Raw genomic sequence first — 14,823 nt, 5'->3', positions numbered from 1 at the left:
CTGTCATAGAGGTAGTCTCAAGTTAGACGTAGCCCCTCTAGGAGTAAGTTCAAGAGGTGGGGGCTACTTCTGAGAAAGCTTACTGGGGGGTATCACGTTGTACAATTTCTTTTGATGAGGGTACAGATAGTGATGCTTCTTGAGAAGGCCTTAGGTCTCAAAGGTATATGGAGAAATGTGCTGTCAAATTCATCAGATTACACTCTTACATTAGTAAACTCAATCAAATTACAATCTTTGTCCTGTGTTCCCACTGTTCCAATGGAATAGGTACTGTCCTTCTTGTAGTCAAGTTCCTAATGCTTCAGTGGAGGAGGATAATGTGAGGCTATCTGGCAACCTTCCAGCACTTCTGACTGTACTGAAATGTAAAGCGGTATAATTTTAAAAATTGCTCACCTTTAGTGTCCCGTTGTCAAGGCTGGGCTTGAATCTGGGGTTGAATACAGGGAGAAGAGGTTGATTTGGTCTCCTGAGAACTTTGAGCCCCATGATTGCTGGCAGGAAGTGAAGTGATAACTATGGACCTGGAAGTTCTTGGGATCCCAGATTGTAACAGCACTCTGGGTCTGTGAGATTGCTGAAGCTACAGCCTGGTTGGTCATGGGAAGGAGAAGGAGGGCTGTGACGTGTGGTTGCAGTAGGTGCCAAAGTGAGATTCCACTGGGCTCAGATGAGCACATGCCTGAAAATGCTGGCTCACAATGGGAAGGAAAAGTCTTATTTTGGGCCACTTCAGCTCAAATGGAACAGCAGTTGATAGGAGCGAGAAAGGGAGGGCATGGGAAGACTCTCCCTGGCATGTCTGAGGAACAGCTAGAAGATGACCATGTGCAAGCTCTGGAGTCAGTTCAGCAGACAGAACTGTGCAATTGAACACATGTTGGAGCAAAGGAGTAAAGAGAGAAGGAAAACTACTATAGGAGACCTGGCAAGATACATAAAAGCTGAGGAAGAGGAGTGTTACTATTTACAGAATCTTACTGGGCAGTTGAACAGCAGAAATTAGGAGGGAATATGGCAGGCAGGCTGGGATATGATAGAATATCAGCCTTTCACAAGTTGCCTTCTGCATGCCAAGTGCTAGGTCAACATTCTAAACTGTGGATTCTTGTCAGTTGGGTGGGTAAAAGAGAAAAGTGAGGGCATGTTTTAAAGCAGGGATGCCCAAAAGGTCGATTGTGATCGACCAGTAGATCATGAAGGCAATGCAAGTCGATCGCGGAGACCATCCCGGGTTCCGTGATAGACTAGTGTTGCCTTCACGTTCTACCAGCTTCCCGACATCAGAGAGGAAGTTCCGGGCAAGCCAATTGCTGCCTGGCTGGCCTGGAACTTCCTCTCTGATGTTAGAATTGACATTGGGTGGGGTAGGCTGCTCGGCCCGGCACTCCTGCGTCCTCCTTACGGCACTGGGAAGCAGGGAGAGCAGAAATCGGTGTCGGTGGCTTGGAGGCCTGTTCCCCGATGGCAGCGGCAGCGGTAGCTTGGGGAAGGGCAGGGAGAAAAAGGGGGCAAGCATGGAGACACAAAGAAAGGGGGGGCAGAGAGACAGGAAGAAAGAAGGGAAACAGAAAAAAAGGGGGGACAGAAAGAAAGGTGGTATGGAGAGAGAAAGACAGACAGAAAGAAAGGGAGCATGGAGCGAGAAAGACAGGCAGAAAGATAGGGAGCATGGAGAGAGGAAAAAAAAGTTGGGGGAGGGAATGAGGTCTGGAGGAGAGGAAGCATACAGGAAGCTGAAATAAGGGAAGAAATATTGGATGCACAGTCAGAAGAAAGTGCAACCAGAGACTCAGGAAATCACCAGACAACAAAGGTAGGAAAAATGATTTTATTTTCAATTTAGTGATCAAAATGTGTCTGTTTTGAGAATTTATATCTGCTGTCTATATTTTTCACTATGGCTCCCTTTTACTAAAAAAAAAAAAAAAAAAAAAAGAAAGACTGTGGATAAGATGTTCTGTAAATGATTTATTACTTTTCACAATAAAATCAACAAAGTCCACCGGACCCTACACGGTCCGTGTTTTGGCGAACACGCCCTCCTCAGGGGAGTTGATGTTAAAACTCAAAAATAAAAATAATAATAATAAAAAGGACTTAAGCCAAAAGACTTGTCTTGAGCAATAAGCCGAGATTAACTGGAGACAAACAGAGTATCGCGAAAAAACACTATAGAAAAAATCCTTTGAGCCTTTGAGCATCGAGAGCAGCGCAGGGCATTCAGGGGGTATATTTGTCTATTTTTGTATAGGTGTTACTGAGGTGACATTTCATAAAGTCATCTGCCTCTTTGAAAAAATCCCAGAATATACATTTTTTGTATGTTTTGTGTTTTATTAAATTTTATTGTTGGTAGATCATTTTGACTTGGTCATTTTAAAAGTAGCTCGCAAGCCCAAAAAGTGTGGGTACCCCTTTTTTAAAGGGTGTAGCTGTGCGGCAGTATAATTTAATAAATGTTTAAGTCTGTAACATGGGCAGCATAATTTAATGAATGTTCAAGTCTGCAGTATGTGAACGTGAGTCATTCTCCAAAAATTGCTCATGCAAATGAGGTCGGCGGACAGTAGTGATAGCAATGGGCACATGCGCAGAATAAAGGCAAAAAAAAAAAAAATTGAGCCACAAGTAATCCTCTCCCGCTGCCATGAAACTCCACCCCCCACCAGCGGGAAAGATGCCCACTCTCTCTTGACGCTAACACACCTCTTCATCAGCGGGGGAGATGCCCAATCTCTCCCACCGCCAACCAACACAGCCCCCAACCATCCTCGGCAGCAGGAGATGCCCACGCTCTCCCGCTGCCACGTTACACACCCACCCATGCCTCTGAGGACCCCTGCCCTCTCCCCCTTACCATTCTTTTGATGGCTGGCCGGTGGGATGCCTACTCCGTTCAGCCAGCTGGCCCGCCTCTTCAAAATAGACCTTCCTCTCTCCGGTGTATCCATAGGAGGGGCCTTAACCAATCTGGGCCAATCAATAATAATAATGATAATAAAAAGTTTATATACCGCATGACCATAAAGTTCTATGCAGTTTACAATAGTTAAAAATGCTACAAATTGAGTAAAACTTACAAAGTTAAAAACTAGTAACTAAAAACCTTTAAGATCAGTTATTGTATAAGATTTTGCAAATCAGCTACCTAAATGCTTCAAGAACAAATACATTTTTAGGTTTCTCCTAAATTCCTCATAAGTATTAGTAAGCAAAAGCAATTTTTCCAAATCTTTACCCCTTAATGCTGCCTGATACAAAAAAAGATGTTGATGATATTTTTTTAAGTTTACATCCTCTAACCGGATGTTTGAGCTTCTCTTGTGTCTATTAGTTGAGAAAGAAAAAAGGTCAGTTATATATTTAGGAGCTAACCCAAATAAAACCTTAAAACAAAAACAGCCAAACTTAAATTTCACACACACCTCCATCGGCAGCCAGTACAGAAGTCAATAGGAAGGTGTTACATGATCAAATTTCTTCAGCCCAAAAATCAACCTGACTGCCGCATTTTGCACCAATTGTAATCGCTGCATATTCTTCTGAGAAATTGCTAAATAGGCGATATTACAGTAATCTAGTTGACTTAATATAAGGGATTGTACCAAAATTCTAAATGATGAAATGTCAAAATGCCCCTCCCTGGTGCATACCAGGATACACTGGGGAGGGGAAGGCCCATTTTGAAGAGGCAGGCCAGCTGGCCGGAGTGGCCAGCCATCTAAAGAAAGGTAAGGGGGAGAGGGCGGGGGTCGTCGGAGGCATGGGGGGGTTCAGTGTGTAGCATGGCGGCGGGATAGCATGGGCATCTCTCCCATTGCCAAGGAGTGTTGGGGTTATGTCGGTTGGCAATTAGAGGCAGGTGAGAGTGGGCATCTCTTCCATTGCCATAGGGATGTGTCAGTTGGTGGCGAGAGTGAGCATCATGCCCGCTGCCGAGGGGGGCTATAATACACATACACAAGAAGCATGCTTTTATTACTCCCATAAAAAAATAAAAACACTGCAATTTTTATTTTTTGTCATTAATCAGTCAAAATACACACTTTTTACAGAGCTGGCACTGTACCAGCACCCCTGAACCAGTTGCTGATTTCTGTTGCTAAAAACCGATGCTACTCTTAGAAAATGGTTCCACGATGTTAAAAATTCACTGGAATGAATACTGAAAAGCCCATTTGCATGGCAGTATCGGAGAGTGCTAGAAAGCTCGCAAAAGACTGCCATTAGTCATTTTGAGAATCTAGGCCTAAGTAAGTTGATGCCAGTAGCTTTGTGTGCAGTGTAAGTTGATTCGGTATAAAAGAGCCAGTGCAAGGTAAGGAGGCTCTAGGACAAGTCATATAGATCAGAGTTTCTCAACACAGGATACGCAAGCCACTTGTTGGAGGTACACAGCACTGTGTGGGTCTCCCGCCCCCCCCCCCTTCCTCCTTAATTGCCTCTGCCAGGGATCCCATGCTCTTCTTCCTGTCTGTCCGCCTCCGCCAAAGCACCGCTGGCGGAGATCCCATGCCCTCCTTCCTGCATTCCCCCCTCCGCCAAAGCCAACCCCAAAAGGCTTCCCTAAGTAAGGGAGAGAAGGAACATGATCTGGGACAAAGGGGTGGGGGGAAAGAGCGCGTTGGGACATGGGAGGGGAACGATTTTGGAACAAAGGCTGGAAGGCAGAGAGGGGAGGCATGAACTTGGGACACAGAAGGAAGGTAGGGGGCATTAACATGGGACACAGAAGGGAAGGGGAAGGGGGCACTAATTTGGTACATAGGAGGGAGGGAATAGAAAGGGAGTGTTGGGCATGAGTGTGTGAGTGAGAGGAGAAAGTAATAAAGAGGCAAATTGGGCATAAAGAGAGAGAGAGGAGTGAGGTAGAGATGCATGGGAAGAGAAGAATGAGAGGGTGAAATGTTGGATATGGTGGTGGAGAGGGAACAGAGGGACAGATTTAAGAGGATGCAAGGTTGAGGAATGTTGGACATAATAATGGAGGAAGAGATGTGGCATAGTGCTGGAGAGGGGTTATAGAAGGAGAAATGGGCAAGGGGCTGGTGGGCAGTGGTGAAAAATGCTGCACATGGTCTCGAGGATGAAAGAAGGAGAAATGTTGGATGTGGCAGTAGAGGGGGTGGGAGAGATACACCATGGATCTCTCTCTCTTTCCCCATTTCCTTTGTAGCAAGGGAAGCAATGAGAGAAAGACAGATGGACAGTGAGAGAGAGGGAGACATGTTGACAATAGGGGTGGAGGAGAGAGGAAAAAAAGTTGGACTCATGGAAGGAAAGGTTGGGGAAGGGAATGAGGTCTTGAGGATAGGAAGCTTGCAGGAGAAAGAAAGAAATATTGTATGCACAGTCAGAAGGAAGTGGAACCAGAGACTTGTGAAATCACCAAACAACAAAGATATGAAAAATTATTTTATTTTCAATTTAGTGATCGAAATGTTTCAGTTTTGAGGATTTATATCTGCTGTCTATATTTTGCACTATATTTGTCTATTTTTTTATAGTTGTTACTGAGGTGACATTGCATATTTTAAAGTCACCTGCCTTGACCTCTTTGAAAAAAGGAATATAAATGAAAATTAACATTTTCTCTGCATCCAGTGTGCTTTGTGTTTTTTAATTTTGTGGTTACCATTATGTATTAATAAGATTATATTGTATGTATATGAAAAATGATTGGAAGAAATTGCATTACAATTAGTACTAGTATTATTATGGGTGTGTGGTCAGAGGCGGAGCTTTGGTGGGCCAGGGGTGGAGCTTGGTGGGTTAGTCAGTTGATATTTGTTAGACTTGGGAGGTACTTGGCTTGAAGAAGTTGAGAAACACTGATATAAGGGATATCACCTCCTCTCAGGGTCTGTATTTGTAACAGAACTACAAACTTTAGTTCTTTAATATCATGATGCTCTGTGCGCTAATACTCCACTAGGTGATTCTATTTTGCCCATATGGATGCAGCTAAGATGTTCTGTGATTCTTAATTTAAATTTACATTGTTCTTGTCTAATGTAAAATAAAGAGCACAGGCATACGATATAGCATTTAACTGGACTAAAATTGCAGGGGGGGTAAGTGGCCAGTGAGCTCCCTGGACCACCAGGCAATTTTTGTTGGGGGGTTAGGAGGGGGGTCATCTAATTATCAGGGATTTTTTTCTTAGATCAAAGAGAGTGGGCCTGCTGGATCACAGAGATTTTTTCCCCCCAGTTAGGGAGAAAGCTTGGGAGTGAGTGGCCATGGTTGTTTCCATGACTATCCTGTCAGTTAGCTAACAAAGCTCAGGAACTGGTAGGAAAGAAAAGCACAGGTAGTTTGGCAGGTATTTTTCTATGTACTGTTCTAACTACTGAACAAATCTGCAAATGAGCTCGTTTTAATACTATTGAGCTCAGTAGCATGGGACTTTCAGTCACCGCTCTCACGATTTTGGATAATAAAGGTCATTGGACAAAAAATATTATTTATCCCACCTTTCTTTTGGCTACTCTTTACATAGGTACTTTTGTTCCCTCCCCCTTTTGTGGGGAAGGGGTAAAACGTGGACCTCACAGATCTTAACAGCACGTCCTTAAAAATCTTCTTTTATTGACCGCTGAGGTTTCAGATTTCATGTCTGCAGGTCCGCGTTTTAGCCCCTCATTCCAGACTTTTGCCGTTTCTGACCTCACAGATCTGTGCTGACAGTCTTATTAATAATTAATGTGAGGAAATACTTCCGCACAGATCCGTGGGGTCAGAAACGGCAACAATTACAGCGGTGGAATGAGGGGTAAAACGCGAACCTGCAGAGATGGAACCTAAAACCTCAGCTGTCAATAAATGAAGATTTTTAAGGACGTGCGGTTGAGATCCTCGAGGTCCGCGTTTTACCCCTTCCACCCTTTCTTTGTTGTTTGTTCGTGCACAGTAAAGCAGTCGCCAAAAGTTTCTGTGCATTAGTCACGCAATAACTTTTCATTTAGACTGGTGGCTGCAAGCACGGTTACCTTTGGCCATCTATCTCCCTTATTCCCCCCTCAAGCGTGGTGAAAGGAAACCCAGAGAAAGCAGGCGCTCAACAAGCAACCGACTGAACGATGACCCCCGCCATCTCCGATTCTCTCTGAAACCCCATTTGCCCCGCCACCTCTCTCTCTCAAACCTGCCTCCAGTCCCGGCATCTCTCCCTCATTCTCAACTCCCGATCTTTCCATCTACTTGTCCGTTCGAAGCATTCCCTCTGCCGCGTCTCTCCCCACCGGAAACAGGAAGTTGTGTCAGAGAGGGGCGGGACGCGGCAGAGGGAATCCTCCGGAGCTGCTGCGGTTAGAGTGTATGAATTGCTGCAAGACAAGTTAAAAGGTAGAACAGAGAGGGAGCGATGCCGGATAGTGGGGGCGAGGGGTGCCGGTTCCTTTGAATGTATGTTACTAAGGGTGCTTGGTGTGTGAGTAGCCGAATGCGTATGTCTCGGTGTCTCTGTGGTCACCCGCATGGAAACGTTGTGTGTTAATATTTTTTTTTCCCCCCTAGTACCACTCTCTGCCTTCTAATGGCTCTTTACTGTGGGAAGATGTATTTCAGATTGTGCTTAGTGTGAAATAAGTTGGTGATTTCAGCCCAGTTCTCAATAAAGAAGAATCCATATCGCTGTGACTGCTATCCTAGCTTAGGCTTGTCACATTTATTGTATTCGGGCATGGATTAAATCAAAATGGGGAAAATCATGATTTCTAGCAGAGCGCCAGATGCGCTGCTCTCAGAAAATGCGAACTGACCTGGCAGTATGTTTAAGTTGGGGCCACAGTGGTTTGTCCGTGGTGATGCTTATCATGGGAACAACTCTTGCTGTCAGTGTGGTCCTATACGATGAGCCCGGGTTCACTTCCAGCTGATGCACCTTGTGACCTTGGGCAAGACACTTCACCCTCCAGTGCCTTTATGTACAAAGCTCAGACTAAAAGCTCTTTAGGGTCAGGGATGTATCTACTGTACCTAAAATATAATTTGCCTTGTGCAGCTACTGAAAATGTGTAAAATCCAAACGAGTGCCCAACATAAACGAATAAGGTGGGCAAATAAATATATTTTTTTTAAAACATGTAATGATTCTAATTAGTTGACAGTGATTCCATAAATAAGAGATGTTCTAGACACTATTTTCAGAGGTTAGAAGTGTGCCATCCAGTTTTTATTGTGATGCATTCTAAGTAATATTACTCCTGAAGCAACATTCTCAAATTGGAAGCATTGTGACAGATTTCAACTAAGTACAGCTTGAAAGATTGCTGATTTGGGATGGTAACTAAAATTGAAATGGATTCCACCTTGTTCCTGTGCATAGTAAGTGCTTAGTAAGTGAGGTGCTTTTACGAGCTATGATTGTGACTATAGCTGAATTTACCATTAAGGCCATTAATTTTAATTTTATCTATTTATTTATTCATTTTTTCCATACCGCTCAGAACAGTTTACATTAATTTATTCAAGTACTCCAGGCATTTTTCACTGTCTTTCCCGGCCAGCTCACAATCTATTTAACATACCTGGGGCAATGGGGGGGATTAAGTGATTTGCCCAAGGTCCTAAGGAGCAGCATGAGTTTGAGCCCACAACCTCAGGGTGCCGAGGCTGTAGTTGTAACCACTGCGCCACATACGCCCCATTCAGCCCTGAAATTGATATATTTATAACATACCCTACCTTTTTTTTAATGGGCATAGATGTGCGTCTGTTACAAATGCACAATATTTGCCCCATTAAAAAAATGTAAGCCAAGCTGCCACTGAACCTCACCCCAATGACAACCGCTGGTCTCCAACCCCCCCCCCCACCCCCCAATGATGGCTGTCCCCACAACAGTGATGCATCTATAGACAGGAGCGATGTCCACACCCTCCTGCCTCAGCGACCCCATTGTATATCCAGGCCATTGAACTCCCCCAGCACTCCCCCATGCTTCCCCTGACATCCCCCACCCTACACAAATATCCCTGCCTCCCAGGATGCACCAGGAAGGTGGCCTAAGACCCTGATTAGCCCCAGATACCTAAAGCCCCTCCCATAGGTCTGGAGGAGTTCTGAGAGGACCCCCCAAGCCCACCAGACTAGCAGGGCTGTTTTGGGGTCTTATTGGTGGTGTGGTAGGAGGAAGATCTTCATGTAGGGTGGGGAAGTGTCAGGGGGAGGGGATCCAGGTGGCCCAGATGCACAATGGGGTTGTTGAGGCAGGAGGGAGTGGGTATCTCTCCTGTATTTCTGGGTGCATTGCTGACGGAGGGTTCGAAGACCTGCAGTTGTCGTCAGAAGGGAGAGGGTGTGTGTGCAGCGGCTGTGATCGGAGGGGGGGGACAGCATGACTTTTTTTTTTTAATGGGGACAGGTATTGTGTATGGGTAATGTGTCCATTAAAAAAAAGGTTTCCTGCCCTGAACAGCTGAGTGGCAGGAGGTTGCTTTGGGCTTCCTGTGCTGGCTCTGCGCATGTGCGAGAATTGCTCTCACAGTGATCGGCTGGATCGGATGAGGATTACGACGAACCTCCGCTCAAATCATTTGCATGCAAACTTGTTTGAGCATCAGTTGCTCTTTTGGAATCGGCCAAAAATCGGATCGCAGTGAATGCACATGGTCTTACCGACCCTGTTTAGTGCATCTAGGCCTTGGACTTATAAAGTCTAAGGTTTTTTCTTCTCACTGTATGGTATGTTAGCTTGCACTTTTTTAGGCAAATCATTTTTTTCCTATTATTATATTCTTTAGAATTGTCTTTTTTTTAATGAGCATCATAATTATAGAATCAGTGACAGTCATTTCTATCTAACCTACTACTATTAATTATTTCTATAGCGCTACCAGACATATGCAGCGCTGTATAGAGTAAGCGTAAAATTAAAGGATTCTTCATATTGCTTGTTCTAATCATCAGACATGTTAAATGTAAAATATTGATAGTATAAACTTTCTTGAATAAAGCAATGGATTTGATGTGTTTGATTGGTCACTTAGATCAGCGTTGAGAGACAATGGGATTCTCTGACCATTTTCTAAGAAATACAAATCTACATATTTTGGATTTGTCCCCCAAAAACTTGTCCAAATTTTTTAAACCCACATATGCTAGGCTCTGTTACCACATCCTCTAGTAAAGAGTTCTAAAGCTTAACTATTCTTTGAGTTTAAAAATATTGCTTCATATTTGTTTTAAAAGTATTACCATGTAATTGTATTGAGTGTCTCCTAGTCTTAGTACTTTTTGAAAGAATAAACAATAGATTCACATTTACCTATTCTAAAGCACTCAGGATTTTGTAGACCCCTATCATAACCCACACTAGCCACCTCTTTTCTGAGCTGAAGAGCTCTAACTTCTTATCCTACCCTCACTATCTCCCTCTCTTCTCCAGAATATGTAACTTCCCCCCCCCTCCCCTCATATCCTCACCTTCATGTTAGTCAAATTATGTCTTTAATGTTCTCTCACCACATTTTATATTTTAAATTTTATCTTTGTTTTCCTCTGTATAAATTGTATTGTGAACCGGCCAGATACTTGGTGATGGTTGGTATATTAAAAAGTTAATAAACTTGAAACTTGAAACTTAAGCCTTTCCTCAAATCTGAGAAGTTCCATCCCCTTAATTAATTTGGTCACCCTTCTTTGAACCTTTTGTAATTCTGCTATGGAGCTCATTTTCAAAAAAGAAAAATATATAAAAATGGCATAAAGGGGCATTTGGATATTTTGTTTGCTAAAACGTCCAAACTGCCATTTTTTAAACACATTTTTTAGGCAAAGTTCTATGCATTTGTCTGCAGTGCATCTAAATCTCAAGGGGGAATGGTTTAGGCGGGATTAAGGCACACTTATGATATGGACATTTTTTCTATAAAACGTGGACGTTTGAGGCTAGTCTTCTTTCAATAACGAATAAGTGCCAAAAAAAGTTGCCAAATGAAGCATGAAGGCCCCTCCCCCTTCCTCCTCCAGTGGTCACTAACTCCCTCCCACTCCCTAAAGATGTGAATGAAACAGTACATATCTGCCTGCTTCAAATGTTATGTCTGTCTCCACCTGCTGGTAGATGTGTGTTATCCCACTAGTCTCTGGATTCATCTGCTGTCGATGCTAAGGAACCCACTCTAACTAGTAGAGTTATGGGGGAAAGTATGAGCAGTGTCATAAGAGGGTAAGAGGCTCCCGGGGCGGTGGTGCCCCCCTACATCCTCCCCTCCCCTGCATCATCTGTGACACACTTTGCCAGCATGAGCAGCTTCTCCAGCCTGCTGCTCACGCCTGTTTTCCCTCTGATGTCACTTCTTGGCTCCGCGACCCGGAAGTGATTTCAGAGGGAGCCAGGCCAACATGAGCAGCAGGCTAGAGTAGTTGTTTGCACTGGCGAAGATTTTAAAGAGGTTCGGGGGATGAGCATGAGCATGGCATGGAGGGGGGGCGGAGAGGGGCCAGTGCCCCCACCAAGATAACACCCAGGGTGGTCTGCACCCTGAATATGAGCCCTCCCACCACCCACCCAAAACCTTCTGTACCGACATATAGGTGACACCTGCAGGCATAAGGGCTATTGTGGTATACAGTTGGGTACAGTAAGTTTTGGGTGAGTTTTAGAGGGCTCGCAATACATTGAAAGGGGGTTATGGTGAGATGTGTACCTGGCTGGGACCTTTTATATGAAGTTCACTGCAGTGCCCCTTAGGATGCCCCAGTGCTCTGCTGGAATGTCTTTGTGGACAGTCTTCTAAGAATGTTAGCCTTTCCTATGTTCCAATGGCTGATTCTTGTGCATTTTTCTTTTTTTAGTTCCAAAATTTTTATTGAAATTTTATATAACAACATACAATAAAGCAGGAGAAACATATTAAACAAATTTCTCATAACACTATTAACACAAAGCTTAGGATATTAAGAGACAAAATCCTTGAAATAAACTCCCTCCCCCCCCCTTCCCATATGCAGAGAGTGAAAACCCAACATCCATCCATATCTACATATCTATAGTAATGCATACATCCCCATTATTTCCCTGTAATTCAACTATTATCTGCAGACTTGTATGGGTGCCCATAATGATCTAAATTTGGCCCCTTTACCTCTCTTCTCCATTATGACTGCCTCATATTTCCCAACTAAACACACTGAATTCCACCAAAATTGGAAAGATAACAAGGATGCATTTTTCCAGGTTTTCAAAATAGTTTAGATTGCTACAGCAGTAAGTATAGCAACCAGTCTTTTATGAATATTAGTGATATCAACAGAAGCAAAGAGGTTAAAGATCACTCCAGCATATGTTAAGGGAACATTTATATGTAATAATGTTTGAATGTGATTCCACATCTGTTGCCAGAAGTCATGAACCAGTAGAATAACATAATCTAGCGTTCCTTTTTCATGTCCACAAGACCAACATAGAGGAGAATATTCTGAATTAATTTTGTTTAGTCTAACAGGAGTCCATATTACACGTCTGATTACAAAAAATAGTGATTGTTTCATGGAAGCAGATTGACAACAACGGATGCGTTTAAGGAATAAGAATTGCCATTAGTTCCTGTGACCAGATGTCTTGTAAACCATCAATGTTTCATTTTTTGCTCTAAATGTACCAGTGTTTTATACCAATTTGATGCTTCATGACCTAACCCTAATATTTTTTTACATATTGAAATAATACTTGATCCTTGTTCATTTTTCATTTAGACTTTTTTTTTTTCAAAAATGGTTCAAAAAGATAGAAACATTGTAGAGAAACACATCTAGGAAATGGCCATTTAAAAAAAATATTTATATATAGTCAAACCTTGGTTTGTGAGCATAATTCATTCCAGAAGCATGCTTGTAATCCAAAGCACTCGTATATCAAAGCGAATTTCCCCACAGGAAATAATGGAAACTCAGACGATTTGTTCCACAACCTAAAAACTTATAGTACAAAACACTATACGTACTTGTATTGCAAGACCTCGCTCATTTAGAACAGTCACTACACTCCAACAGCGTCAGAGATAGAACCATTGGCTCAGTTGTGATGATGTGATGCATATACTGTATGTACTCGTATTGCAAGACATTGCTTCTTTATCAAGTTAAAATTTAATAAAATGTTTTGCTTGTCTTGCGAAACACTTGCAAACCAAGTTACTTGCAATCCAAGGTTTCACTGTATATATGTTTTTCTTGTTTGAAAATGGCCTTTGTCTCTACTAAATATTTGGACATTATTTTCCCAAAATGTCTAAACTCGGATTTAGACGTTATTTCTGAAAACACCCCTCTACATCTCTTTTTGAGATACAGCAATCAGAATTGCACCCAGTATTCAAGATGAGATCACAGAGACATTCTAGTATTCTTTGTCCTATTTTCTGTCCTTTTCCTAATAATACTTGGCATTCTGTATTGCTTTTTTGGCTGTCGCCACTCGCTGGACATCAATGCACACAGCATATTATCCATAATGACACCTATGATCTCTAGAGAATAACATGCTGACAGAATTTGTCCCCATCCCTTTAGTTAACTGCGGGAAACCATCCCCATGCCATTCTTTTAAGGAGAGAGGGAAAAATCAGAGTATGAATGGGCATAACCACTGACCCTCAAGCCTTACATTGAAGAATGGTAGTATATAAGGACTGAGGTTGAGATAGACACTAAAGAACAATACGAAATGGTTTCCCAAGGGGACGGTGATAAATTCTGTTACTGTGTAGGTTCTGACTCCTAAGGTGGAACCTGGCATCAAGTGACTATGATTTAGATTATTTTTCCCAATGTGTATCACTTTGCCTTTGTACACATTAAATTTCATCTGCCATTTGGATGCCCTGTCTTCTAATTTCTTAAGTTCTTCCTGCTATATTTCACAGTCTGCATGCGTTTTAATAACTTTGAATAGTTTGTGTTATCTGCAACTTTCATCATGGGGAGAATACCCTACTGTTCAGAATGACACACCTATCTATTAGAAAAGATATTAGCAAGGTAAGAACCTAATCTTTTTTTTTTTGTTAGAACTGCCTCCACTCAACACTTAACCTAGCACATTATTAAACAGATAATATTCGGTTGTTCAGCAATTTAAATGGACTGATATTGTCTGTATAATTCTGTAAATAATAGGGAAATTATGCATTTGCTACCTACCAGCAAATACAGCTTCTTCTGAATATCAGCAAAATAGTGAATATTAAAAATAGTTTGTTTCTTTGACTCGTATAACACCATGCTTTTTCTCTCTTTTCATGTTTTGTTTTTAAAAGAATTTGCCAGCATTTGGAATCATGGAATCAATCTCGATGATGGGAAGTCCTAAGAGCCTGAATGAAACCTTTTTGCCCAATGGTTTAAATGGTATTAAGGACACAAATAAGATCACCATAGGTATTTTAGGAAGTGGAGACTTTGCCAAATCACTGACTATAAGGCTTATTAAATGTGGATACCATGTGGTCATAGGAAGCAGAGACCCAAAACGTGCTTCAGAGTTCTTTCCACATGTAGTGGATATCACTCATCATGAAGATGCTGTAACAAAAGCTAACATCATCTTTGTTGCCATACATCGAGAGCACTATGCATCCTTATGGGACCTCAAGCACCTACTTACTGGTAAAATCCTAGTAGATGTTAGCAATAATTTGAGAGTTGACCAGTACCCAGAATCCAATGCAGAATATTTGGCCTCACTATTCCCAGATTGCTTGATAGTCAAAGGATTCAATAATGTCTCAGCTTGGGCTTTGCAGTTAGGACCAAAGGACGCCAGTAGACAGGTAAGCCATTTCCATTCTGTATTGATTTTGTGGGAAGAAA

At 42.4% G+C, this 14,823-nt stretch overlaps 1 protein-coding gene and 1 long non-coding RNA gene across 3 annotated transcripts in view; one reads left to right on the top strand and one right to left on the bottom strand.

The window, feature by feature from the left end:
• LOC117354205 overlaps nucleotides 1-2,977 on the bottom strand; it is a 187,597-nt gene extending 184,620 nt beyond the window's left edge. The window contains exon 1 of the long non-coding RNA XR_004538138.1: nucleotides 2,864-2,977. This is a non-coding gene — a long non-coding RNA (uncharacterized LOC117354205). The remainder of the gene's footprint in view (nucleotides 1-2,863) is intronic.
• Nucleotides 2,978-7,224: 4,247 nt separating this feature from the next.
• Nucleotides 7,225-14,823, top strand: part of STEAP2 (STEAP2 metalloreductase) — a 31,946-nt gene continuing 24,347 nt past the window's right edge. Inside the window, exons 1-2 of one of the 2 annotated variants that reach the window (XM_033931255.1) lie at nucleotides 7,225-7,353; nucleotides 14,271-14,783. In XM_033931255.1, coding sequence (XP_033787146.1) covers nucleotides 14,292-14,783 — 492 coding nt within the window. In that variant the 5' untranslated portion in view covers nucleotides 7,225-7,353; nucleotides 14,271-14,291. The other variant, XM_033931256.1, reaches the window with a different exon arrangement.

Source organism: Geotrypetes seraphini, chromosome 2 (assembly GCF_902459505.1).
Source record: "Geotrypetes seraphini chromosome 2, aGeoSer1.1, whole genome shotgun sequence".
Classification (NCBI taxonomy): Eukaryota; Metazoa; Chordata; class Amphibia; order Gymnophiona; family Dermophiidae; genus Geotrypetes; species Geotrypetes seraphini.
The sequence above is the reverse complement of the archived record's forward strand: the minus strand, read 5'-3'. Positions and strand labels throughout refer to the sequence as shown.